The following is a 25842-nucleotide window of genomic DNA, read 5'->3' on the forward strand; positions in this document are numbered from 1 at the left end:
TAAGAATTAGGTTTATATTTTCGGTCGAATAAAAATTATTTTTAATGAAGTGGTATCTGTTCTTTTTGTAAAAATGCCATTATTCGAGTCATCAAATTTTATTTAAAATTTCATAGTAGAGGCATTTTATCAGTATATTGTATTTATATATTTAATAATACTGCTTTATGAAATATTCGACTAAACTTCCAACTAATGAAGAAATGATCTTATTTGTAAAGTAAGTTCTTTTTAGGTAACTTCTCATAATTATGTATCAATTTTTAATAAACTCGCTACATCATCGAATTGTGATAGTCTTCTATTCACTGAACAAAATGACAAAGATTTTAACTTAGATAACAGTGTCATAACATAGGTACTGCAAAGTATTTAGATATAATACATACATATATATGATAATAAAAGCGCATATAATTTTAATGTGTAACAGTGATAGCTGCAATATTTACATTGCCTTTGTTAGTGACCATATTTAAATTGCAATTAGATGGCAGCACAATGCACTCGACTCATAAAATCAGCTGTGGTGCATACTATCAAATGGAAGGAAGGATACATATATTTGATATGAATTTAAATTTAAATTTTAATTGTCGCATCTATTGCACGGTAAATATTTAATTCTAAAATCTTTAATAACAAATGAGTAAAATTTATGATAAGTTTATATGTAAACAATAAGATAACTAGAGTATATAGTAGATTAAGGAGGAGAAAAATAAAGAGACTTTGTGTTGAGGTTTTGTACGTTCTTAGGACAGTTGCTCTCGAATCATCACTGGAAAAGTACAAAGCGATAGTTAGGTCAATGATACATGGCGGTAGTACTTGTAAGCTCGAGTAAACTCTTTCATTTTAATCTATAACTTCAATCAAAATGCCCGAGCAAAATTCAAGTGATCAATATTCGACATGGGTAAGTTTATAGATTTTATAATTTTGACATATTCTGATATCACATAACCTTTGACCGTAAACAAAACCTTTCTCGGTTATCGAATGAATGACTTGTTGCTATTTTAAGACTTCGTTTTCTATATATATGAAGTTTTGTTATTAATGTGCATTTCAGGTTGGTCTTATATACGTTTTTAACTTAATTGTTGGAACAGGAGCTTTAACATTACCCGCTGTTTTTAGTCAGGCAGGATGGGCTCTTGGATTAAGTGTTATTTTAATACTAGCATTTATAAGGTATATCTATAAAATCTGTATACTTTAATTAATCAGTTTCAAGACTTAATTATATATGTGTATATTTTTTTGTTTTTACAGTTTTATCACTGTTACATTTGTGATCGAGGTAATGGCATCTGCCAATGCTATAGTAGCATGGCGACACATTCAACATCGAAAACGTGTATGTCTTTCTCAAGATTCATCTATCAACGAGTCAGAGTCTGAGGTTTTTAGACTTCTCCTATGTTGTGCTATCTATGATGATTTTTCTTTTCAGTAGCATTATATTTTTTATATAAAATGGGCTATATATCCTGCTCGGTTAGCCATTTGAGAGCATTTTTACTTAAAATATGTTCTATTTTATGTTATGTTTTAATTGTAGGTACTTCAAACATTAGGTGAATCCGGTCCTTCAAATTCAGATTCTGAAGATACACCTCTTGTTACACCATTTTCAAGTAGTCCTGATTGTGCGGACATGACGTACCGATATTATGTAATACGTGATAAAATAGAAATGGGGCAAATGGCATCAATTTTTTTTAATAAATTTGGTACAACATTATTCTATTTATGTTTTGCTATATATCTTTATGGAGATTTAAGTATATATGGAGCAGCTGTTGCAAAAACCTTAGCTGACGTTATTTGTACTTATCAACCAGCAAATTTTACATGCAATTCTACAATACCAGATACTGAACCGTGTTGGGAAGGGTTTGCTCTGGATCGGGCAGATGCATATGGAACGTTCCTTGTATGTATAAACAGAGTTGCTGGTATATACCTCAACAATTATTGTTTTCTCATACAGTGATAACAAGTATCATTTTCAGACTATATTTATATTATTGCTGGGTCCTTTTGTATTCTTTAATATTCAAAAGACTAAATATCTTCAACTCTTAACTTCAGGAATGCGATGGCTTGCATTCACTATCATGATTGTATATGCTTTAAAAAATTTAATCATTCATGGTGCGCAAGGAGATCCTCCAGCTGCGAATATCATGGGTAAGTTTATCCACATAACTATAAAAATATATATATGTCGGAGATGAAAGGACATCGGAGCCTTCCCTTTGGAACTTCGGGAAAATCCCTTAACATCGTAATCTAGATTCTATCATAGGCGTAATTAAACAATTGTCGTCATTCGATCCAATTGTATTTGTTCGAGATTTGTGATAATGAGCTTGGGCTCGAGGCGACAACCAGTCGCCGAACGTAGCCGCGGTCACGGGATGAACGCTTTGTCTAACAAAGGTATGGAGTAATTCTATAGCTCTCCTTAAAAGAAATATTTGTAGCGGCACACGACAGTAAATATTCCAACGGTTTCTGTCCCGTGGCTCGCCATACGCAGACCCTATTCTTCGGGTATGATGGTTACCAGATGCCGGCGCATCTCCACTGTACATGTTCAGCTAGTCTGAGGGCCGTTATAAACATTAAGATCTAGTTACCTAAAGTCCTTCAAACAGACAAACAGTCTTTGTCCCAACTACGGGAAGATAGGGGAGATCTATTTTTCAACGAACGACGCTTCCCGCTAGCAACCTTCCCTCAAGGACGGCTGGCATCCTTTTCTAGCCACCAACATGGAAATTGACCAATTAACGGCAACGTCAATTTCCCTCACTTTCTGAACGAAGGCTATCCTCGACGAATCCGACGATTCGTGTCCTTAGACACACCCCATCATAGTTTTCCTCTGCAGCATCATCGCGACGGAGGGTCATTCTCTCGTGAGGTCGTTTTTAGCGAGTCACTTAGCGTCTTTACGTTCGGTGGATATTCCACGTTTTAACAAAGAGTTAGTTTAGTTATACTTCCACCGTAGCCAAGCAAGTCGAGTACGATTTGGGCTTCGGAAGAAAGCGCATCCTGTTATCCCGTTGACCGCGGATTCGTTATTGAACTTAGGATCATTGTCATTAGCTTCTCGAGTACCTAATTACCACGATTACTTGTCAAATTCTGTAATAATCGTATTTGCACTAGTCAATGTCTTCTCTATCGCATAACGACAATGTGTAATCCAAATGGAGATTCGTTTCACGCCCCTAACCCTAATTCCAATGTAAACCCGACATATATATATATATATATATTTTTAGCATTTAACTAAATAAATTTGTTGCATATGCGTATTTCAGGTATACCTAGTTTATTTGGTGCTTGCATTTATTCATTTATGTGTCACCATTCTTTACCTGCATTGATCGCTCCAATCGCAAATAAGTCTACTTTGACCCGATCTTTGGCATTGGACTATTTATTAATAGCATCTTTTTATCTCCTACTGGCATTAACTGGAGCATTCGCTTTCGAACATTTGGACGATCTTTACACTTTAGATTTTAGCCCCCGTGGATCTGGAGATTGTTCCAAAAGTAACAATATTTTTATTATTCTTATAGAATATTTTTTGTCGCTTTTTCCAGTATTTACTTTAAGTACAAGCTTTCCTATCATAGCCATCACCCTTAGGAATAATCTACAATCATTGTTCCTCAGCGATGATACGTCTCATTTGTGTCTTCGTAAAATTGTCTTCCCAATATTAGCAATACTGCCTCCGTATATGATTGCTATGAGTATCAAAGACTTATCGATATTAGTGGGAATTACGGGATCATATGCTGGAGCAGGAATTCAATATTTGATTCCAACGTTTTTGGTATATTATGCCAGACAAAAGACAAATAGACTTATAGGTCTTGGTGTCGTCAATAAATTTGCAAGCCCATTTTCTAGTAATTGTTGGCTAATTTTTGTTATAATTTGGGCCGTTGCTTGCATGATTTTAGTATCCGTCAATTTTATACAAATTCATTTCTATTCTATAAGCATACCTTTAGGATAGAAATCTTATGAAGTACTAAATCGAGGATTTAAAAAAGAGGGAGGAGTTACATAATGGTGCATACTTGAATTGTTTTGTCTTTTGGATCTGCGAAATCTAGAGCATATCTAAAGTAATATCATTGGATTTGATATTGGTCATTTCCTACATGTAAAAGGAAAATTGTGATACTAGTGATTTTAATGTTTACATTAAAATCATTCTTAAAATACATGGAACTTTTAACAGCAATTCAAATAATAAGTTACCAATGAGAAGAAAAAGTACCTTTAAAATATTAGTAAATATTTATTATTTAAAATGTGTTATAGAATAATTGTTGTAAGATAGAACAACTGAGCAATTGTCCTTGATAATAAGATACCTTCGTTCAACTGTTCACACTTTGGCATCATTATTAGAATATTATCTTTTCCATCATATAAGAGAAAATATGGTATTAATAGTGATAATAATACTAATTATGATAATAAGAATACATCATGACACAATGTGTCATAGTAAACTGACAATACACTGGCATAAGTCAGGATTAATCTCGTACAAGCCGAATGTATACATTTAATTTATGTTGTAAACTTTTATATAATATCTTTTGTATATTTTTATTCAATAGAGAATATGCCACTCTTAATACAGTTTTTACTGTACATAAATGTCTTTCAACTAAGTGATATTTGGTGGCCAACTAATAATATCTTGTCCACTATTTCAACGGTATGAAGGTATATTTTAATCTGTAGACTTGTACAATAAACATATGTATGTGCAAAACTATTGAAGGCCTGTATGATACATCAAGAAAGAATTTATTTTAAAAATTTTCTAGCATACTTTATTTTTTATGTGCATAGAAAATATTAGGCAGATTAGATGACTGTTGTTGATTGTATAAATTTGATTTGTATATCACAGAACATATTTTTATATGTATATGGTGTATAATTGCCAACAAAGTATTTGCAATATGCCTCTCATACCGTGTACTTATACAAATATGGTATGTAAATATATAAAATATGTACACATATATTTTCTAAAAATAAACAGAAAAATAAAGAACTGATTATATAAATTTATATTGATTTACTTATATATATATAGAGTGAAAACCTTACTTCATGGCTTCATGCAAAAAATGTTTCAAACAAAGGTTGAAGCCAATCAAAGAAGGCATGATTTAATATCATTAGCGAGTGGGTGCATAGAGCATACATGAAGGCTAACTACGTTTTTTTATACATTGGATGGGTTGGGGATGCCTCCAAATTCACGTTCAAATTTTCATTGGCAGCAAAGGTAAGGACGCGATGTTTACCATCGAAAAAATATCAATAGAAGTATTTACAATTTTCACACAATACTTATATTTGTAACAAATTTTAAGCATTTTCTGACTAAGATTAAATCGCAATTAAAGAGATTCATTACAAAATTGTATACTATTAAGGTATACGATATATAGATAATTAATCTATTATATTACATATATTTTTAATTTAAAAGAAAATAAACGGGCATATTTAAAATCATCCTTTAATACTAATGGCTAATATTACTAAAACTTATAATAAAGTAAATTTGATATCATTGATTTCACTGAGTTACTCAATGTTACTATTTCTGCCGAAGCAATACTAATTTTCATAAGGTGAATTTCTTGTTTACACGTTTTTTAATTGATTTTGAACATTTTAATATTCAAACGGCATTAATCATGTATTATAGAAAAAGTTTTTCGCTAAAATGTTTATAGAAGTGCCGGGCGAATGTAACAGCAAAGTTACAGCAATCAGTTCGGCGAAAGTATATTTTGACTAACGAAGAAAGATGTCACGAATAAATTCGATTTATTCGATATTCACGAATAGCAAATAGACTAATTAATGTTATTCGTGAATATATTCATTACATATGTATATATATATATATATATAATCTGTACATACATAATATATTCTGTATATACATATTTCTATTTATTCATACATTACTTATATATTATACTTAGAAGAAGAAATTTTAACACGAATAGATTTCTCTGTAATAGTCTAACAACATAAGGTGGCACAGTAAAAGCATTATTTTATTTGCATGAAATCTTCACAACTCTGTCGATTATCATAATTAAAGTTTGTTTCCTTAAGTTGTAAGATATCATACAAATCACTGTCTCCGTATACATTTATTCAATGGAGAATGTTTATTTTATACAAAAAAAAAGATCAAAGAATTTGAAATATAGAACGAATTATTTCTTCGATTTTATATTTTTGTGAGCAAATAGACTAGCAAAGACACTTTGGGTTATCAGAATAAGGTAAAAAAAATCGGTGAGTAAAAGACGTTTACACATATCATCTATGTATAAATCATCGTTACTGGCTTACTATAAAATGTTGAATGTAAAGAATTCAAGGTACTATATATTAAAAGATAATAGATTATTTATAATGAATATACAATAAATCGAAATTTGTTTTATAGAAAGATACTAAAAATATCGCATAAATGAATACCCCAAAGTGAACACGTGTATCATTAATTGACTACAAGAAATTTAAACGGACTTATAATAAATTTTTACGCGATACTTACATCGAATTACGTTTGATTTTCTTTTTTGTTGATATCGGATACGATTTTTATTTTCAGATTACAACTCGTGAAATTTGCATTTGAAAGCTGAACGATGGCACATTTTCAATCGTGTTAAATAAATAGCATAATGTTTGTGCAGTGAAAAAGCTTCTTTTTGTCTGGAGGTTTCAAAGCCAAAATGCTTATACTACTCCATTCTTCTTTGGTCATCAGTCTTTAATTGTACTACAGGTTTTCGGTTAAAACTCGTCATAATCGTTGAAATCCTACCTAATTATTTAGTACAGAATACTTTTTTGTTTTACAGAAGTTGTAGATACATCATCATTAAAACCTTTTGTAATTTCTTTAAATTGGAATCAGTTGAATGTTAAATTTTAAGATATGTCTTTCGTTTCTTATTGATTACCAAACTCAATTTGCCACGTATTTTTGAATTAGCATTTATAAGTTATGAAGTTATGCAAATAAGATTCGTGATAATATAAATGTATGTCCTTTCCATTCATGATATTACGTAATCGTACAAACAGTGAGTCAAATATTATACTTTCATTAACATCTGTTATTACTTACAACATTTAATCAACTGCGATTTATATAACTTATTTATGTTATATCGGAGCAGCATTTAATTTGATTAGTTAACGTAAGGATAATTTGAAAGCTTTAACAATAGGATACTTTTCTCACTTTCATTAAATTAGGTTGTTATTCATAATTGTTCAAGTATGGACAGGGTGCATCATTATGATCTACACATTCTATAACGGGATCATGTGTGCTATCCCACATTCCGGGGCCGCATTGTCGGCAAAGCCCTGCTAATGTGCATGGTAAACGTACAAGTTGACGAAAATGATGAAGTAGGCCTCTTGCCTTTCTCAATATGAGATTTCCATCCATATACATAGCTAAAGAACTAAAATGCAAAAGCATCTCATCTGTTCTCAGGTCTTGAGCTATTACATCATCTGCATAAACACACATTATAGCAAGACAAAGAAATAGATGAAAATGGTCGGTTAAATAATTTACCCAACAAGCTTCCCACATTATTAACGCTACTTCGGTAGGAAATTCACGTTTTAAACATCTGTAAAATATATATTATTAGAAATAACTCTGCATATGATTATAAATTTTGTAATAATTATAAATTATAATTATAAAATTTGTATTTACAAGAGTATCCATCTATGACAAAATAGAAGCTCCAGGGCATCCGTATGTTTTTGTAGATGTGCATAAAAGTCTGGTACCATTATTCTAACTAATTCCCTTAAGTAACACAAATTTCTGTCCATATCTACATCAGTAGGCGTACACACAGCCACAGATCTTTGCATTAAGCCAGCAAAGCACCAAAATGCTTCGATTTCGGAATTAAGTTCAGCTAATAAAGGAGCCAATAAATCAGACATACCTTGAGTATATCCTAATCGGGCATTATAAACTGCATAATTTAACAGAATATTTCTGTAAAAAGTAAAATACGATAGTGTTAATAGTAACAATATATATTTGAAAATTAGCATAATAATATAAAATATATATAAAATATAAATTGAAAAATTAAATGATTATTGTTATACAAACATACTTCATTATTTCAATGTTTGGATTATCCTCTCCAGCATAATAAGGATTTCCTCTGTCAGTACGAACAACATCTTTTTCTACAATACACACCACATTTCTCCAGAAATGGTCTGCTTGTTCTGGGCCCATACTCAGTCTACGTTTTTGTATTTCCTCGTATTCCTGTCTGCGAATGGCATCAATATGTTCTCTATCTTCATAGGTACTTTGATATGAATAACAATGAAGAAGGAAGGGCCACACAATTTTCCTTAATGCAGGTTCTAGTCCACCAAAAAATATTCCTTTACGAAGGGCAAGATCATCCTCTACCTGACCTCTCTCGTTTAATAAATCCTTCCAAGCTAGCGATGTAATCATCGGTACTTGTCCCTCTTCTGGATGTAGTTCATCACGACTTACCTCTGGCCGACATACCATGAAATGCCTGAATTATAGAGAAATTGTGATTATTTAGTAAAACATTAATTGTGTTTTCATTAATTAGATTCTACCTATATGGAAGTGTCTCCTCAGCGTCTGTATCTAAGCGTGGATAAAGCAATTGGTGCCATTGATGTAAAGTAGCTGCCAGTCTGTCTAACCCACCATGATGGAAATGTAGAATCTTATATTGGCTCTCTCTACTTGCGACTACTAATTGACCAGAAGTACAAGCTGGATCAGCAAAAAACAATCTTAGGGATCTCATTTCGCTGAGATCCACTGAAAACCTTCTACATCTATGTGCTCTACGTAATGTCACTGGTGAAGCTGTTGCACTTTCAGGAAATGTGAGGTTATGCTGTAAAGCTAAAAGTTCAGGTGATCTCATCCATGATGGGATTTCTTCAGCTACGAAGAAACAAAGTTTACACGTTAACAACTACAGTTTAATAAAAAAAATAATCAAATTAATAAACCAAGTACCTTCTGAAGATACACCGACCGATAAGCTACATGTAGAGGTTAATGACATGCTACGGCTTTTCAGGCTAGTATCATCACAATAAGGATATCTCATTTCTTCGTCGATACTTATTCCATCATTTTCATGCGATTCAGAAACCTTTTTATCTTTGCAATGTTGATCCTCGTCATGTTTCAAATTCAGAGATTGAGAACGCAATTGATTCAAACCGATGCTGTGATCACTTTCTTCATGTATAGTAGACGATAAACTGTCAGACCGATGGTAGTTTGTTTCCCGATTGATATTGACATTTGGAGTCTCTTTAACTTCTGACGTAAGTAGAGTTTGATGATCACATATGCTTTCTGCGTCATCGTTTTTCGTATCGTCACCTTCGAGACGTGCACTTCGTGGGAAACCACCAGAACAAACGCGTTCACAATCTCCGCAATTAATAGGTTCCTTTACTTCTAAACAGACGTCAACCTTTTCAGCATTTTCGTATTCACATTTTAAGTCACAACTTTCCTCTGATATTTGGGAATGGTGAGAGCTTATATCAGTGTCTCGATGAGTAGCGCAGTCCGGCTTCTTCACGCTTAAATTCTCTAACGTAGTCGGATGTTTACGGAGTGTGCTATTCGGGATCCAACTGAGATGTAAAGTTGGTACATTAGAATTTTTATTAAACCTACAGGTTATGGCCATATAACCGGGATGATGTACCACATCGGAGTTCTGTCTCATTAAAGTTGGTGGGTGAACGCATACGTTATTCTTGCAAAATAATGCTTCACCATCCTGGTACATAGTACGACGATTGTCCTGATTACAATCGCCTAAAATATAACTGCTTGCCTTTTTCAGAATATTTGGCAGAGGCATCTTCCTTTAAGGCAGATCGGTGCATATAAGTCATCTAGTAAATTTTATTAGAGCGCGGTGCGAGGATTTTTGCGTTTGTGCGATTAAATTTGCCTTTAGACAATATTGAATCGTCGCGGGGTTATAACGATACCCGAATGACGATCGTTAAAGTGATTACAAAGTATTATGTGCAATTATAACGAATCCGTACGAATACAATCTGACTCTTGACACTGGACAACACAGTATTAAGTTAACAGTTTCAGTTTCACTATTTCTTTTTCCTGACAATTCTTAGACAACATCTATGGAATACTTGGTGTTTCTAGAGAGCATCAGAACTGCAGTGGTGAAACTTCGTCGCGCAGAAGCGCGCGAATAGACCTGCATCGAAATGCTATAATGAACTGATTTCTTTTCCTGTAATGTTTCCTGTTGTCGTAGGCTTATTTAAGCATGCATGCATGTTATCACACCAATTAGCTTTGATATATACATAGAACCGATAAAATGTGCACACATATGGAGAAGCATGCATCTCAATCACTTAAGTCTCTCGTCTTTACCTGTTCTTTATTATCCTCGTACTACAAAGATAATGCGTTGTTAAAATTCTTTGTCAAAATATCAGAGATCGTCAAGATTCCATTTTTTAACATTCCTTCGTTTAAAATTCTTGAAAAAAAGTTAGTCGACTTAACTTTCACTTGAATGGATTCATGAATGAAAGATGTATCATCGGCACGTCACTATTCGTTGTAGACATATATTATCGAACTTTGAATGAAAACCCCAAGTATTTTCTCAAATGCGGAGCGCCCGTTACGATCACTCGTAATAGATCACTGTTACGCGGCGTTCCTTATTTATTTCATTGTTGGATTTCTAACGATGAATGAATTACAAATCTAATATCAGACCGCTGCTTAGTATTTTAGTAAAACGTGTTTGCCAACAGACAGAATACAGATGCCCCTTATCCAGGATCAATATTTCCATCTGATCGTGAACCTGGTGGTTAGCTTACTATCCGAGCTACCGACATAACGTTGTCTAGCGTTGTACATATGGTTTTTATTGATTTTTCTCCTTGTGTTAAGTTTGAATTATTTGTTCTCGATTTCGTAAAAAGAACTCGTGTTCTGTAATTTCATTAAAAAAATATTTTTATGAGCGACCTTCATTTCCAACTTACTAACGCTTGTTTCAAGTATATTTAAAATATGAGCCAAATAATTTCGTTAAAAAATATGTCTTAAATTACCTAAAACTATTAAGAAATGAAATAGTATATTTACATCAAAAATCGTTTTTATTATTTTCTGAGAACTTTCTTTTCTATGAATACTGATAAAAAAACCTTTTGTTATTGAATATAAAAATGTATGAAATGTATAACATACATGTAGAGTACGATTATCATTTTACAAACTATTTTAAACTCAAGATATCATAAGTGCTATATAAAATATCATTGACAATGATATACATAAAACATATTGTTGATGATTAGGAACATTTAAAAGTTACAAATGGTGTTCTGTTTACTTAATGGCATGTGTCTTTTTGATAATAAAAAACTTATTACTATATCACAGATCATAATATATTTATATAGATTAGTGCAATTCATAATTAAAAAGTATTTCGTGAGTATCATCCAGTGCTAATGCTGCTTTGGGTCCACGTTTTAAGTAGGAAATTGTAGAATATGCAGAGAAATGAAAATCTTCTTGTAAATAACCGTTTCCGAGTAAATGTCCTATTATAGCTTCTCCTGATTCTCTTGTGAATTTCGGTATTGGTATAGAAGATATTCTTAATGTTGTGGCACCTTTACCATACCAGGCATCTATAAGCTTTAAGGCAGTCAATCTGGTTTCATTTTGTACTGCTCTGGTCATGAATTGATATAAATGTCGACAATAAGGAGCTATATTCACTTGTTTACTCTCTTTAGGTTTCCGACAATGATCACACATTTCCGCACAATCATTTCTAGTCCAAGATTCTTCAAAGTGTACTGCGATCAAACTACGTCTACATGATGTTTGATCTAAACAATATTCTAGCATTTTGTATAAATTTTGTAAACCAACTTTATCTTGAAACACCATTGTGCTTAATTTAAATACATCTAATAACCTATATAATACTATGGACACAGCCTTTTTTCCATCTCTGCCCGCACGTCCACTTTCTTGATAAAAGTTCTCCATTGATTTTGAAATGCAGTGATGAATAACAAATCTTACATCTGGTTTATCTATACCTAATCCAAACGCGATAGTGGCAACTACAGCTTGATATTTTCCTGATATCCATTTAGAATATACTTCTGATCTATAGTCTGCCTCTAACATTGCATGATAGCATCCAACTTTCAAGCCCAATGCTCTTAAATCAGTTGTCAATTGTTCTGCATCTTTGATAGTAGTTGTATAAATTATGCCAGATTTATCCTTAAATCTATTTTTTAATAAATTTTCTATCATAGCTAAGCATGTGTCTTTATCTGTTGGTTTTCGTCGAACTTCGTAAAATAGATTTGGTCTATTAAAAGTAGCTCTTAAAACTAGACAACCTTGAATATCTAACATCTTCTGAATGTCCACAATAATTTTAGCTGGTGCAGTGGCTGTTAAACCTAAGACTGGCACACCTGGAAACATAGACTTTAGGATTCCTAAAAATTTATAATCAGGCCTAAAATCATGACCCCACTGACTGCAACAATGTACTTCATCTATCGCAAAACAATCTAAACGTTTCATTTCAAAGGCTTTTTGCAATTTGTTCATAAAGCGATTAGATTTTGCCATGTACTCTGGTGTAACATAAATTAATTTAAGATCAGATTTCTTATCCACCAGTGCATTCATTATGACTTTTACATTTTCTTTACTACCTTTGGCACTTAACATTCCAGCTTTTACATTATGTTTTTGTAATCCATGTAACTGATCTTCCATGAGCGATATTAATGGTGATACTACTATTGTAATACCTTTACTAATAACAGCAGGTAACTGATAACACAAACTTTTACCACCACCTGTGGGCATAATTAAAATAACATCTACATTCGACATAATTGCATTCATAGTTGGTAGTTGCAATTCTCTTAATTTATCTATTTTAAAAACATCCTTTAAAGCTTTTCTCAGATCTTTAGACCAACTAAAATCTTCTTTTGTCCAATCCTTCTTTGATACAGAGAGACTTCTTTTCAAAAGTGCGTCATCCTTTAGCTTTTCCTTACGTTGAGTTAAAATCTGTTTACGATCTTCAAGCTTTTGCATTTCATATTCGATTTGTTTCAATTCAAAGTCAATAACTGCAATTTCATCTTCTTCATTGTCTAAAAAAAGAATAATTATAACAAATAATCTTAGAAACGTAAAATGTGAACATAACAAAGAACCATATATAAATACATTGATATGAATAATAATAATAACAATCATGAAGCGTAACATTCCAAATTTATTTATTTCTGAAAAAATATTATCTTTAATATTATAAAACAATAACAGACCTTGATCTTCACCATCTATAGTTATTATTTCTTTCTGATCTTCATTTTCATTGTTTACAGTTATTTTTTTCGAACTGCTCGCAGACATTGTAAATAAATTAAAAAGATATTTACATATGACAATAGCAAAAAAGATTGCTTTGTATTCTATTAGTAAATAACAAGTGCTGTTTAGTTAAATTATGCTATAATATAAAATGTACACATTCATGTGTCGACGATGGTTCATACAACGCTGTATGTAACCTAACATAACAGTTTCTACCAGAATTACATCGTACCGATCAGCTGAGTCCAGTTGTTTTTTTAGTAGTACTACGTAGGGATCAGGCAAGTAACGTTGCACATATTGTTAGTGTCTGATATTAAGACAATTTATTGCACAAAAAAACGTGATTTAGTCTCAATATTAAATATAATAAGCCATGTTTAATGCAATGTATCGTGCTTGTCCCTCTTGGCTCGAAAACACATTAACATCTTTGTATTTTAGGGGTATTCCTTTTTCTTATTATATTTTCAAAGGAACTTGTAGATATCTTTAATTTATTATTTTTATACTTCAGATTTTAGGATTTCTACGATTTTTATCGATATTTTTACTTTAGGAAAATTCCACTTTTATAAATATTGTGTTTTGATATAAAATTAGGTTTTTATTTAATATGAAAATTTTTTATCCAAGATATAATCATAAAGTAATTAAAGATAAATAACTTTCCATATTTGTAAGTATTTGAATACATATAATGTTCAAATTTTAAGATTATTGTTTACTTTAATATACAATTGTTTTACAAATATCATTTTACATATATATATATATATATATATATATATATCTATAAATATATATATATAAATATTATTCTACATATGCTATTAAATCTTAAACATTACATTGTATATCAATTTAATTCAGAGGTCTAAATATAGATTTTGCAGATTGTTGTTTGATCCAAGGTATATATCAATGATATTGCACACGTGAAAAAGATAAGAAAGGAAATGATGTTTTCACTTTTATATGATAACAGACTATATAGTCTTAATAGAGTGCACATACATTTTATTGTATACATTAAATTTCAATATTAAACACAAGCGCTTTTATCTTTTTTAGCCAAAAGTATTTCAACCAATGGTTTTTATGCAAGACATTGTAATTCTATAATAATAAATCAAGACAACATGAAGGTTCAAATATTACCTGCACTCCAAGATAATTACATGTATCTAGTGGGTATTTTTTTACTTTTTCCTTCTTTGATTATTAAATTTTCACTTGTTATTTCTATTTAAAATTACAAATTATTATTATTTCATAATAATGATGCTGATGATAGTTCATTATGAAATTTGTTTAACATTAAGTTTTGTAATTTTATAAGATTATCGACGAAGCATCGCAGGAAGCTGCAATTGTTGATCCTGTTGATCCGGACAGTGTTGCGTGTGCAGTTCAACAAAATAACGTGTGTTTAACAAAAGTTTTAACCACTCATCACCACTGGGATCATGCTGGAGGAAATGCAAATTTGTGTAAAAAATTTAATAACCTTCAGGTATATGGTGGAGATGATAGAATAGAGGCACTAACATGTAAAGTAAAACACAATGATACTTTCAACATTGGAAAATTACAAGTTCGATGCCTAGCAACACCATGTCACACTAGCGGACATATCTGTTATTACATTACAGGAGATCAAGAATCACCAGCAGTATTTACAGGTACAAATATAAATTACATACTTAGTTGTTTGTAAATTAATCAAAAGATAATAAACATTAATCTGCAGGTGATACACTTTTTGCTGGTGGCTGTGGTAGATTCTTCGAAGGTACCGCAGAACAAATGTACAAAGCACTTATAGAAATTTTGGGATCGTTACCTAACGAAACTGTAAGTATATAATTATATTTAGATCTCTGTTTGAAATAATCACTGACTAAGGTAAGAAGGATATATTTTGGATATTTTATAGAAAGTATATTGTGGTCATGAGTACACAGGAAATAATTTAAAATTTGGAAAACATGTGGAGCCAGAAAATGAAGCAATTCGCCAAAAGATAGAATGGGTTCGTATACAACGTGAAAAGAATAATCCTACTGTGCCAAGCACTATTCAGGAAGAGAAATTCACAAACCCATTTATGCGAGTTCACGAACAATCTGTTATGGACCACACTGAACAAAAAGATCCAATACAAACTATGGCATTCCTTAGAAGGGAGAAGGATAATTTTAAGGCATAAATTTATCATTGTTAGAAAGAAATCAGCGATGGTCACATGCTTTTTTTAATGAATGTACAATGTTCTTCCTAAATAATTTTTGTTCGTTTTATTTATAAAACTTTGCTTTGACTTTCTATACATAAATATTGACATATGTGCAAATATATGATTATAAATTACGTATTTATAAATATCATTATCTTAAATACACAAATACTATGTTATATTTAAAGACATATGATTTGGCGTGTCTTCTGACTTTTTGTTATAAATTTGCATTTCAGCAACGTATTTTTCTTTGGATCGTTCATACATGTCGTAGTATACCTAAAAAAAACATATACGATAAATATCTTAATTCAAATATTAGAAAGATGCAAACGACTTCTTTGTTAGTACATACCTTTTTATCTTCTGAACTGAGAGATTTCCAAGTAGTTGCAAGTTGTCTAGTGAGTTCTTGTTTGCTTGGTTCTGGTTCTCCGGCTAAGCGTTCCATAACGCGGGGTCTTTGTTCTTGACAGAACTGAAAGAATGGGTTTGCTGGTCTTTTTGGAGCATTGGGATCTGTTTTTGCACCTTTTCGTTTTGTTCCTTTCTTAGTTTTCTCTTCTTTAGAATTATGAGCAGTGGCTTTTGGGCCTTTTTCTGGCTTAAGTGTTACTTGAAATACATTGTTTTCTTCAAGCACTCCCATAGGTGCTTCTCGCCAGCGGTCACCATGTTGATCCAAACGATCAATTAAAAATCTAAAATACAAAAAAATATTTTAACAAATCATGCTAGCGGTATATAACGAGATACAAAACAGGTATATTAGTTATTATTATTTTAAAAATAAATAATAAATATATTTGTAGTATTCAATATATAACCTAGAAATTAAACTAACTTTTTTTCCTTTCTTGTACGTTTGAGAAGTTTCCTAACACGTTGGATACGATAAACTAATCTCTCATTTTCCTATAATTGAAAAGTGAATAGTTTCATTTCCTGCATACAAATAAATCATTGCGTAAAATACAGAATACCAAAATCAAACATAAACCTGTTGTAAAACTTCACACCTATCTAGTAGGAATTGATACTTTCGTTTATAAATATCAAATTCTTCTGGTTCTACATCATATTCTGATTCGTCTGACATTTTGATTGCCTGTTTTAATTAAATAAAATCAGTATTTTTTCACATTGTTTTTATATCATGTCGACAGGTTCAGCACATTTATTTACCATAATACAGCAGTAATATGATAGGTGCCGCTAGTATAAATATTTCTTATCAATAAGTTAATAACTTTATCATCTCATACATACATATTTATAAATGAAAAATATATTAATTACATTATTCATCTCTGAAAACTGTAAACCTCTGTATTAATTTAGTAAAATTAACGAATCTTTATTTTTTAATTAATATTTGAAGTTAATCGAATTTAAAGTTATAAAAATTAGAAATCTATACAGATACAAACTCTAACATACCATATTTATAATGACAAAAAATTGTCTAATATTCGTACGTTATTAAACTCTTAGAAAGTTAACTTTAAAGAGTTAGAAAATTTCTATTCAATTATAACAAATAATATTTGAATAATAATAAAAATGAGATCACATACTATATGTATGTACGTACAATTTATTTCGTTATATTACATACAATAATACATTTGGTAAATACGTATTTCATGTTGATAATCTCGTAAAGTAAAATCGTCTATAAGTATAAAATCTAAATAGTTGATTTATATACAATCATAATGTCCATTATTTTCAAACATATTCTGCACATTTGTGCGAGTGGGAACAATTATGTATATCACAACAATCGCAATAATATCTGACAAAAATTGGAGTAGATGAGAAAACAATTCTATTGTTTTGGATATTGCTGTGAAATATACAATTATCATTACACAATTTATGCTTTGCAAATAAGTCTGTAGCATGAAAAGAAGGAAATTCAAATAAAATATTTCAAATTACTCAAAATGAAGAACCTAGGAACGAAGAATTAAAAAAGGGAAAGGAAGAAACGGTATTGTAATGGAATTTTGCATTTCTTTTGATCCTTCTCTACTTTGCGCCACAGGCTGCGTCGTCCCTGTCTCTTAAAACGACCAATGAAAGTTGCGAAAGAAGGGTTGCGTCGATACACATGCGCAACTAATCACAATTCACCCTGGACTTGAGACACGGTCAAAACACATATCGTTCTCCCTATCGCGTTATACTTTCTTTGCTCGCTTCTCGAAATCTCGCATTTTACATTCCAGTGTCAAATCAGCGTGTCCTTTCTGTATCAGTAGCCGTGTCATTACACCTGCCTTCATACAGATACATTTCCCTCAAGCGTGCTTTACTTATTTTTCGTGTGTTATAATAAGTTATTTTTTTTGTCAATTAAATCGTTAAGTTATTGTTTCCCGCGCGTACTATGGAGTGTGTAGCAGTTTTTTAGCATTCGCTCCAGTTCGCCAGGTCGACTTTTGGTGAGTATTAATGCCGAAAACATTTTTATTCGTCAACAGACACCGAGCACAAGACGTTAGACAAGATTTACTCGCGTGCGTAGAAATGGGTAGAAGGGGTTTTAACGCAGCACGCGCGTGCGAAAGAGCTTGCTGCGAGATCAATAGCAGCCATTGCGGTTATGGTAACACGATCAGCTGATCAGCTGATGCTTATTTTGTTTACAATTATTGTACTGTCGCTGTTTGTGGTTAATTATATCTGTCAAATATAATAGGTTAATATTCTTATAATTTTAGGAGCAACGTATCTATTATAGATGTTTAACGTCATCTTACCTTCAGAGCAGAAGAGATTAAGTTTGTTTTTTTTGCCTGTAATAAAGTGTCTTTGCATTTAGTTCTGTTTATCGAAAAGATTCGATTGTATTATATGGTGATGTAATTTTAGAAGCAATGTACCTATTAGAAATTTAGTCATTTTATCTTCAGAATAGATAAAATAAAATATTTCTTTGTTTACAATAAAATATCTTTGCATTTAGTTTCTACTTACAGAAAAGGTTCGATTACGTTATGTGGTGATGCTTCAAAAGTAATTTCTATCTGAAGAGAAAATGAAAAGCTAATTTTTTGAGAATGTTACTTTATTTTGGATAATTCATTGTTTTTAGTACGACGATATTGTGTCATTGAATATTTTATCATGTAATGTGAAATTTAAATAGTTAATAGAATTTTATTGCTGGAAATAGTCATGTTACCGTGGCGGTTACTTCATGACATTTAACGGGTTCTTGTTAAGTTTAGACGCGTTATATTTGTATCGCTAGTTCGGTATGACTGTAAGACGAAGTCATCGATGAAGCGCATGAATTTCAATTATGAGTTTACAAGCAAATCTGTAAATGATTCAATAAAAAATTATCAGAACAACACAATACAAATTTACCGTATATGAATCATGTGAAATTTAGCGAGCAACATCGAATACCGATAAATCGATACATTACAAGATTTTAATTTTCGGTTTACATTACATTACCGGTTTAGGGATTACTTGAGAGTTTTTCCGTTATTTTAAGAAACCATTGACATAATATACGACATCGTAATATAGAAATAGGATGTTTTTCGATATTTTATCTTGATACTAAATTTATAGTGTAAACGAAAAGATTATATTGTTTAAGATAAATTTTATAAAAGTAATACATATATATATATAAGCGTTAAAATATAAAATATAAAATATATTTTCCCTATTTGAAGAATAAGGCCAAATGTATAGAAAACAATTTCAGAAATAAAAGTCAATCGATATAAGTTTGTAACACACAAACTAAGTATTATAACACTAAACAAAATTTAAATAGTTACAATGTCGTAGAATTAAAAAATGGTATAAAAGAACTTCTAAATACTTTATCATTATTACAGGGATCTAAGATAGCAACCGCTATTCTATATGCATTTGTTATCTAGCATTTGGTAGGAATAAATACGAATGTAATTAATATATTTTCGCGAATAGACAAACAATTTATGTGATTTAGCCTCGCATTCTTCACTTATGTGTGAATACTATTAACTGATAACACGTGTTTCTGCATTGTAATTGATCATTTTATAGCATCCTTTGAGTCGTTTCGCTAAAAAATTCTCGGTTAAAATAAAATCTGTCTACTCGACATTGTTTATTACTATTCCTCAAAATATTGTTTACAAACTTTTTTAATTTACTTTGCCTTTTTACTTAAAAGCTTCCTCTTCGCACGACTTATTTATTCGAATTAAAAAATCGCATTTCTTTTAGCTGTAAATTTGTTAATAATACAAAAAGTTTGAAGGAAAATTAGATTAAAAAATCTTCGATAAATAAGACGAATAAAATAGAAGTTTTCAGATAAAAAAGAAACCTATATTAAAATGTTTGTAAGAGAATGAATAACGTAAGATAATAAATGATAATTTGTCTGTTATTTACTAGCTACTTGAATCAGATTCGAAAGAGACGTAGTTATGCAATTTAATATATTCCGATATTTTTTGACACGAATAGATAACGATCGTGTTTCCCATATCGATTATTTGTATAATCGTCGTTAGAATTTTCTTAATGCGATCATTTACATAATTAAGCAAGGTAGGAGGAAGCATGCTTTTCAATTTATGTCCTTCTCTTCTCCGGCAATAAATATACACGATACACAATACACGTGTCTACTTTATGAATTCCGAGTAAGGGATGAACGATGCTCGTTAGTCTTTTGTTGCAGATTCATGGTTATACGTATACGATAGAGCTTCTGTTCTCGTCTTCTTTCTCGTCGAAAAAGAAATTTAAGCGATATTTAAAGCTTTTTCAGAGAGATTGAAAGGGAAGAAGTCGAAAGAGAGTAACAAAAAAATAATTTGAAGATATCGAAGAATGTTTATATCTTGTTATTACATTTCTGTGAAAAGATACGCATAGTTTCTCTTATTTGGATATTCTTCTAAAATATTAGAAATAATATAATCTTTAACAATAAATCTCGTATAAAATAAATAACGAGTTACGAAGGAAATATCTTTCTAAAGGCTACAAAAAATTCCTTTAATTTTGTATTTAAATGATATTGGATGCTATTGTGTTGTAGGTTATTGAACTCATTTCGATATGTATAAATTGAACGAATTATTAAAATTGAATAAAATCATGAAAATAAATTATTCAAGTAGTAATAACTAAATGGATCAAAGTTTATTATTATATGACCCTTTACATTGAATAATGTACCGTTACATTTTAGTAATATACCATTCTGCTAGGGCTAACAAATCTGTTTATGAAAATTATTAGTTTCTAGATTTCAGATTAACATAAAAAGACCTATTACACATATATAGAAATATTAATCGTAATTATTAGACCGCGGACTAAAAGTGGAACATATTATACATATATAGATATTTTTATATGTCATACAAATTCTGCGTGCTTTTGCATTTTTAAACTTCGCACAAATGTATAAAAATTGGCAGCCTAATAATTACTAAACTACGTGAAATTCAAGGATACAAAAATTTGCAGAATGCATACGTATAATGTTCAAAATTATGAGCAAACGTACATAAATTATGTAAAAACTGTCCAAAGTAAACAATGCACCATCGTGATATTTATCGATTAATTCTTCTTTCATTTTCCGTTTTCTTCGTTACATTCACGAAAATATGAATTCGTATAAAAATCTGCGGTCTAGCAATTATTTGCCTCGTTATCAAACAACATTGTGGCATAGGAGCTTACCTTAACCCTGAGGGATTACCCTTTTGCAAATAATCGTAGAAGTTGTACAAGTTTGAACAAATTCAGCGAACGCTTACTCGAGCCGAAGATTTCCCTATTCCCTGACCAAAGAAGACTCGCGATGTAACAATGTGTCCCGTGTGATGCAAAGATCCGCAATGCAGGCTTCTCGAGGGATCTTCATGCTCTTTCTCGACGAGGAAGAGTCGTTTTAAAGGTTTCTAACGTTCTCTTGCAACCACGACCTAATTACGCGCCAATGTTTCGCGGTATTATGATACCGTTTCGTCGATTCGCAACTTTTCGATCCTCCGAAAGGTTGACTCTTACATTCGTGAGCGAAACACGCGTAGCGAAATGATACTACTTCGTTGTTCGTGCGATCGCAGAATTCTCCTGATTTTTCCGCTATTTTATTAAATTACAAAATTTTTGCTAGAATAATTAAAAGTAGAACTAGAGAAAAGGGACTGCAACACCTATTCCCTTGATTTTTCGATACGCCGTAAAGAAAAGGGCCCTGAGTAAACGCACTTTGTTCGAAGCTTGGGAATCACGATTCAAAAGTTACGAGAGAAAGAAAATCGAATACATATTGATTCATTGTTAGTAGTAATTCAGTGTTTATATTTCTCACTTCTGTCATGAGAACATTCTACCATAATGGATAACAATTATTCATTTTTAGACACTTGTATTCGACTCGATGCAATGTAAGAAGTGCAAGCTTCCCTTCGTCATAACTTTTGAATCGCGATCGTTCCAAGTTTCGGATAAAGCGACTCTACTTTTATCAAATAACTATCTTACACTTGATGATTTCATATATTTTGGGGGATTTTGAGAATTTTTTCGAGTGTAATATTTATATAGATTTAGGTAATTTCTTTGTTCTGTGATAAATAGATGACGATAAGCAATATATGTGGTTGAAGTAAATCGGATTCAGAAGTAAGGGGAAATTTTGATAGCTTGCTGATAAGTTTAATATTTCGGGCAAGGGTGGGCTGACTAGCTATCGGTTTGGGAAAATTTCCGGTGGGCCGGCAGGGATTTAATTAATGAACTAAAAACGGACGGCCGGTCATGCCGGTAATCTCCCGCTAAAAATTTAAGTCCCAGTCCGCCCCTGACGAAGCGATTAGAGAGTTTCCACATTTAAAAAGAATTTTATTACGGTAGGTATTACTTTTGTAGCTTGACGATTTTCTATCAAAATTATATCATCAGGTTCGAAATATTAAGAATTCCTGTTAGAATTTTTAGAGGATCTAAGAGATAAGATTTGTAGAGATAATAACGATAATAATCTTTGTTTCCGCTTGCCTTTCGGTGTTGCGATGACCTCCGGTTTGCCTCCGTATATTTGTAAAAATAATAAAAGACGCCTTTAAATCGATTTACTTATGGCAATGTGTATTTTCGAAAATTCTTTACGTACAATTTAGCAAGAAAATGAAAAAAAAAAATTCATGATTTATCATCTTTTATTCGCTTTTCAACAAATTAAACAGAAATAGTTTTCACATACGTATTATCTATCGTATTTATGCACATTTCTGATAATCCGCAGAAAATTGTGAAATGTTTTTCGACTTTTAACACCCTTATTTACACGTTTCTGTATTATGTCGATGGAATTATTATCCTCTAAGCCAAGTATCGATGGAGCAGATTTTTAAATATCGCATGTATATATTGTTTCCTCGTCGCAGATAAACTTGTATTAGTTGGGAAAAATTGAGGAATTTTAGTAAAGTTCGCTGCCACGAGTTATCTTATCGTGCTTTTAACCTTTCAACGAGACTGCTCTATGCCATTAGTATTGCTGTACTATATTTTTATTGAATTGAAAACGACTTTACACATCGCGGTAATATTAAACGTGATTGCGTACGTATTTCAGATCGAACGACGATCGATAACTTTCATTTTTTCCTGCATTCTACGATTTAACGAATTTCACTATCGATTCGACATTAATTTCATTAACATTCTATATTAGGAGGTATTATCGAAATTGGCCATCGTGCGTATAGAAAAAGATTCGCTTAATGCTTAGCTTCGCTTTAACGATACTTTAACGATAGTATAACGATTGTACGAATAATAGAAGTACGAGCTATTAGATTTGTAAATTCTAATACGTAGTACGTTTATCTCGCACATGACCAATTCGATTACTTTGCAATAGTTTTGCGGAGATTCGTGATTATTTCCTGATTACGTGTGTTTCTGCAAGTAGTTTACTGTATTGTGTATGAACGCTATGATGATTGTATTATATTACCATAGATTATACGTTGAACTTTCTGTATTCATTTTATTGGCAGGTTATCAATACGATTTTTTATATTATAATATTATATAAATATCAAGCAAGAGCGCATATTGCATCGAAATTTTTATAACGTTATTAGTTTTCTGTTTGTACGTTTTTTCATTTATTCGTTTTTCAGTGTTTCGTGTTATTCAACATTCTGCGTATATTTCATATTTGACAAAATCTTCATTTATATATATAATTACATAGTAAACAAATAATTAATAATTGGACGAATAGATTAAATAATTAAATAATTGAAAATTCGTCGATGAGAAATCTCATTGTTATAGGCCAATATCCGACGCAAATTCGTACACGTTTGTTCAACGTGTTGCACGCGAGTGTCACTTGTGTTTGCTGTCTCATGATAAACGATATTACAGTTACCGTGTTACTTTTTTTTTGGAAATTTCTTCGACGTTATTAAATATCATAATCGCTCGTTTCAAAAACATATCACAAAAATAAACGTTTTATGACCGTCCATTTTTATAATATATCTATTTATTTTTCACGAACTTCGCGGTATTTGTTCAAATAATATAACATTCATAAATCAATGACACAATTTCGCAGTAAATTAAATTCCATCGTGCATATTATAATGTATGATTGTTTAAACGATTCCTCGTTTAAAATACAAAATACGATTGTTTGATTTAATTAATACAAAATGCGAGAAATTTGCACTGGAATATGCGAAACGATAAATAGTTTTCGAGTTTCCTCGAGCATGAAACTCAAATATGGCGGGATAAGTTTTCACGACAAACAAGTCTTTTCTCTCGAACGCGTGACAACTCGGATCGACACTTTGCATGTGGAATCAGTTTCGAGGAATTCGATGATCTAAGTTAGAAGCGAAGGTATCGTTTTTTCCTGCGATTCCATTCCATTCTATATTCGTGTACGATATTTTTCCAATCATAAATCCAACGATCGTTTTAAAAACAAAGTAGACAGTTAAAATTTTATCGGTATTAAAACGCGTTAGAACTTGATCGTTGTTTGGTATACGATCTGATAGATACGGATAACAATAGTGTTTTCAGGTATGACAAACCTGTTCAGAGTTTGCATTTTAGTAAAGCATTTAGTAAAAGCATCTTAGTTAACCAAAAGTATACGAATCGCCCTCAGGCGATCGAGGAAAGCTTCGTTGCACCTACTCGGTACCTGTATTTTCAAAAAGATACATCTAGATAGAAAGAAACGATTCAGGCAAAAATACGATGGTCAAGAATATCACGTTGTTGCCAAATGTCAGGATGAATCCTGTAATCGCAGTTTTCGCCTGTATCGATCATAATTTCACGTCACATTTTGCATATCTTCGCTTAATTGAATATCTTCCTCCTTCTTTCAATTTCGATATTTTTTAAATAACAAAATTATACTCTTCGGTGGAAATTCTGCTCTCGATAAATCATTAGAATGTTCGAGAATTATCGTAAATTTAAATAATCTGTTAACTTTGTTAAATTTTAATTTAAATTAATTTTGTGTTACATAATTACGTACAATAAATCGTTACTACAATTGGAGAATTGATCTACATTTGAATAATCTGTTTTATTGGTTTTTCGATTCAATTTAATTTTGTATTATTGAATTACATTAAATTTTTCATAGAATTTCCTTTGTATTTATAATTATATATAATAATTATATATAAATCTGTGATAATAATATTTTGTAATTATATTTATCGTAATAATTGTATAATTCCAATGGGTTTATCATGAAATCAGATAAAGTTTTTACAGAGCATATTTATATATTGGAAGAAAAAAGTTTTAGTTATATAAACTTATTCGAAGGAGATATTGGAGGAGTATCGCATCCAGTGCGTTCTAATAATAACAATTAACAGGAAAGTCTAGGGAATAATATTAAGAAATTTTGCATAGAAATTATCCTTACTTTTGCGTGTAGCTTTCAGATAAT

At 31.3% G+C, this 25842-nt stretch overlaps 5 protein-coding genes across 16 annotated transcripts in view; 2 read left to right on the top strand and 3 right to left on the bottom strand.

Annotated features, from left to right (window-relative positions):
- Window positions 1–283: 283 nt before the first annotated feature.
- Window positions 284–16023, top strand: LOC117242142 (hydroxyacylglutathione hydrolase, mitochondrial-like). 10 transcript variants are annotated; one of them, XM_033508573.1, is made up of 11 exons: window positions 497–612; window positions 760–919; window positions 1076–1197; window positions 1279–1408; window positions 1568–1942; window positions 2022–2199; window positions 14678–14793; window positions 14946–15029; window positions 15120–15288; window positions 15357–15460; window positions 15543–16023. In XM_033508573.1, exons 2-11 carry the CDS (start codon window positions 881–883, stop codon window positions 15813–15815), a joined length of 1590 nt encoding a protein of 529 aa, XP_033364464.1. In that variant the 5' UTR covers window positions 497–612; window positions 760–880; the 3' UTR covers window positions 15816–16023. The 10 variants fall into 10 exon arrangements, with proteins under 10 accessions (XP_033364465.1, XP_033364466.1, XP_033364464.1 ...); XM_033508571.1 differs by having other exon boundaries at window positions 502–612; window positions 14946–15288; XM_033508572.1 differs by having other exon boundaries at window positions 502–612; window positions 1279–1363; window positions 14946–15288.
- LOC117242140 (TBC1 domain family member 16) lies at window positions 5403–11090 on the bottom strand. Of its 2 annotated transcripts, XM_033508568.1 has the most exons (6): window positions 10583–11090; window positions 9167–10400; window positions 8752–9091; window positions 8259–8684; window positions 7841–8134; window positions 5403–7751 (listed from the first exon to the last, which is right to left on the bottom strand). In XM_033508568.1, exons 2-6 carry the CDS (start codon window positions 10032–10034, stop codon window positions 7367–7369), a joined length of 2313 nt encoding a protein of 770 aa, XP_033364459.1. In that variant the 5' UTR covers window positions 10035–10400; window positions 10583–11090; the 3' UTR covers window positions 5403–7366. The 2 variants fall into 2 exon arrangements, with proteins under 2 accessions (XP_033364459.1, XP_033364458.1); XM_033508567.1 differs by having other exon boundaries at window positions 9167–11090.
- Window positions 11491–13689, bottom strand: LOC117242141 (ATP-dependent DNA helicase Q1-like). The gene is made up of 2 exons (XM_033508569.1): window positions 13555–13689; window positions 11491–13377 (listed from the first exon to the last, which is right to left on the bottom strand). Exons 1-2 carry the CDS (start codon window positions 13640–13642, stop codon window positions 11636–11638), a joined length of 1830 nt encoding a protein of 609 aa, XP_033364460.1. The 5' UTR covers window positions 13643–13689; the 3' UTR covers window positions 11491–11635.
- Window positions 15886–17050, bottom strand: LOC117242145 (non-histone chromosomal protein 6-like). Of its 2 annotated transcripts, XM_033508583.1 has the most exons (4): window positions 16846–17050; window positions 16690–16760; window positions 16201–16546; window positions 15886–16124 (listed from the first exon to the last, which is right to left on the bottom strand). In XM_033508583.1, exons 1-4 carry the CDS (start codon window positions 16942–16944, stop codon window positions 16014–16016), a joined length of 627 nt encoding a protein of 208 aa, XP_033364474.1. In that variant the 5' UTR covers window positions 16945–17050; the 3' UTR covers window positions 15886–16013. The 2 variants fall into 2 exon arrangements, with proteins under 2 accessions (XP_033364474.1, XP_033364476.1); XM_033508585.1 differs by lacking the exon at window positions 16690–16760 and having other exon boundaries at window positions 16865–17049.
- Window positions 17051–17745: 695 nt separating this feature from the next.
- LOC117242161 overlaps window positions 17746–25842 on the top strand; it is a 28538-nt gene continuing 20441 nt past the window's right edge. Inside the window, exon 1 of the mRNA XM_033508612.1 lies at window positions 17746–18295. The gene's annotated coding sequence lies outside the window, so the exon portion shown is untranslated. The remainder of the gene's footprint in view (window positions 18296–25842) is intronic.

Source organism: Bombus vosnesenskii, unplaced genomic scaffold, assembly GCF_011952255.1.
Source record: "Bombus vosnesenskii isolate JDL3184/JDL3185 unplaced genomic scaffold, Bvos_JDL3184-5_v1.1 scf7180000016263, whole genome shotgun sequence".
Classification (NCBI taxonomy): domain Eukaryota; kingdom Metazoa; phylum Arthropoda; class Insecta; order Hymenoptera; family Apidae; genus Bombus; species Bombus vosnesenskii.

Bases quoted from the DNA above. Each gene is read 5' to 3' on its own strand.
- LOC117242142 (XM_033508571.1), top strand. From the start codon at position 881: ATGCCCGAGCAAAATTCAAGTGATCAATATTCGACATGG. The intron at 1,409-1,567 runs GTTTTTAGACTT...TTTTAATTGTAG, and splicing joins TCAACGAGTCAGAGTCTGAG to GTACTTCAAACATTAGGTGA. The intron at 15,289-15,356 runs GTACAAATATAA...ATTAATCTGCAG, and splicing joins ATCACCAGCAGTATTTACAG to GTGATACACTTTTTGCTGGT.
- LOC117242140 (XM_033508568.1), bottom strand. From the start codon at position 10,034: ATGCCTCTGCCAAATATTCTGAAAAAGGCAAGCAGTTATATTTTAGGC. The intron at 8,685-8,751 runs GTAGAATCTAAT...TCTATAATTCAG, and splicing joins GAGGAGACACTTCCATATAG to GCATTTCATGGTATGTCGGC. The intron at 8,135-8,258 runs GTATGTTTGTAT...TACTTTTTACAG, and splicing joins CCAAACATTGAAATAATGAA to AAATATTCTGTTAAATTATG.
- LOC117242141 (XM_033508569.1), bottom strand. From the start codon at position 13,642: ATGTCTGCGAGCAGTTCGAAAAAAATAACTGTAAACAATGAAAATGAA. The intron at 13,378-13,554 runs GTCTGTTATTGT...TTCTTTTTTTAG, and splicing joins TATAGATGGTGAAGATCAAG to ACAATGAAGAAGATGAAATT.
- LOC117242145 (XM_033508583.1), bottom strand. From the start codon at position 16,944: ATGTCAGACGAATCAGAATATGATGTAGAACCAGAAGAATTTGATATT. The intron at 16,761-16,845 runs GTTTATGTTTGA...TTTCAATTATAG, and splicing joins GGTGTGAAGTTTTACAACAG to GAAAATGAGAGATTAGTTTA. The intron at 16,125-16,200 runs GTATGTACTAAC...TGTTTTTTTTAG, and splicing joins TCAGTTCAGAAGATAAAAAG to GTATACTACGACATGTATGA.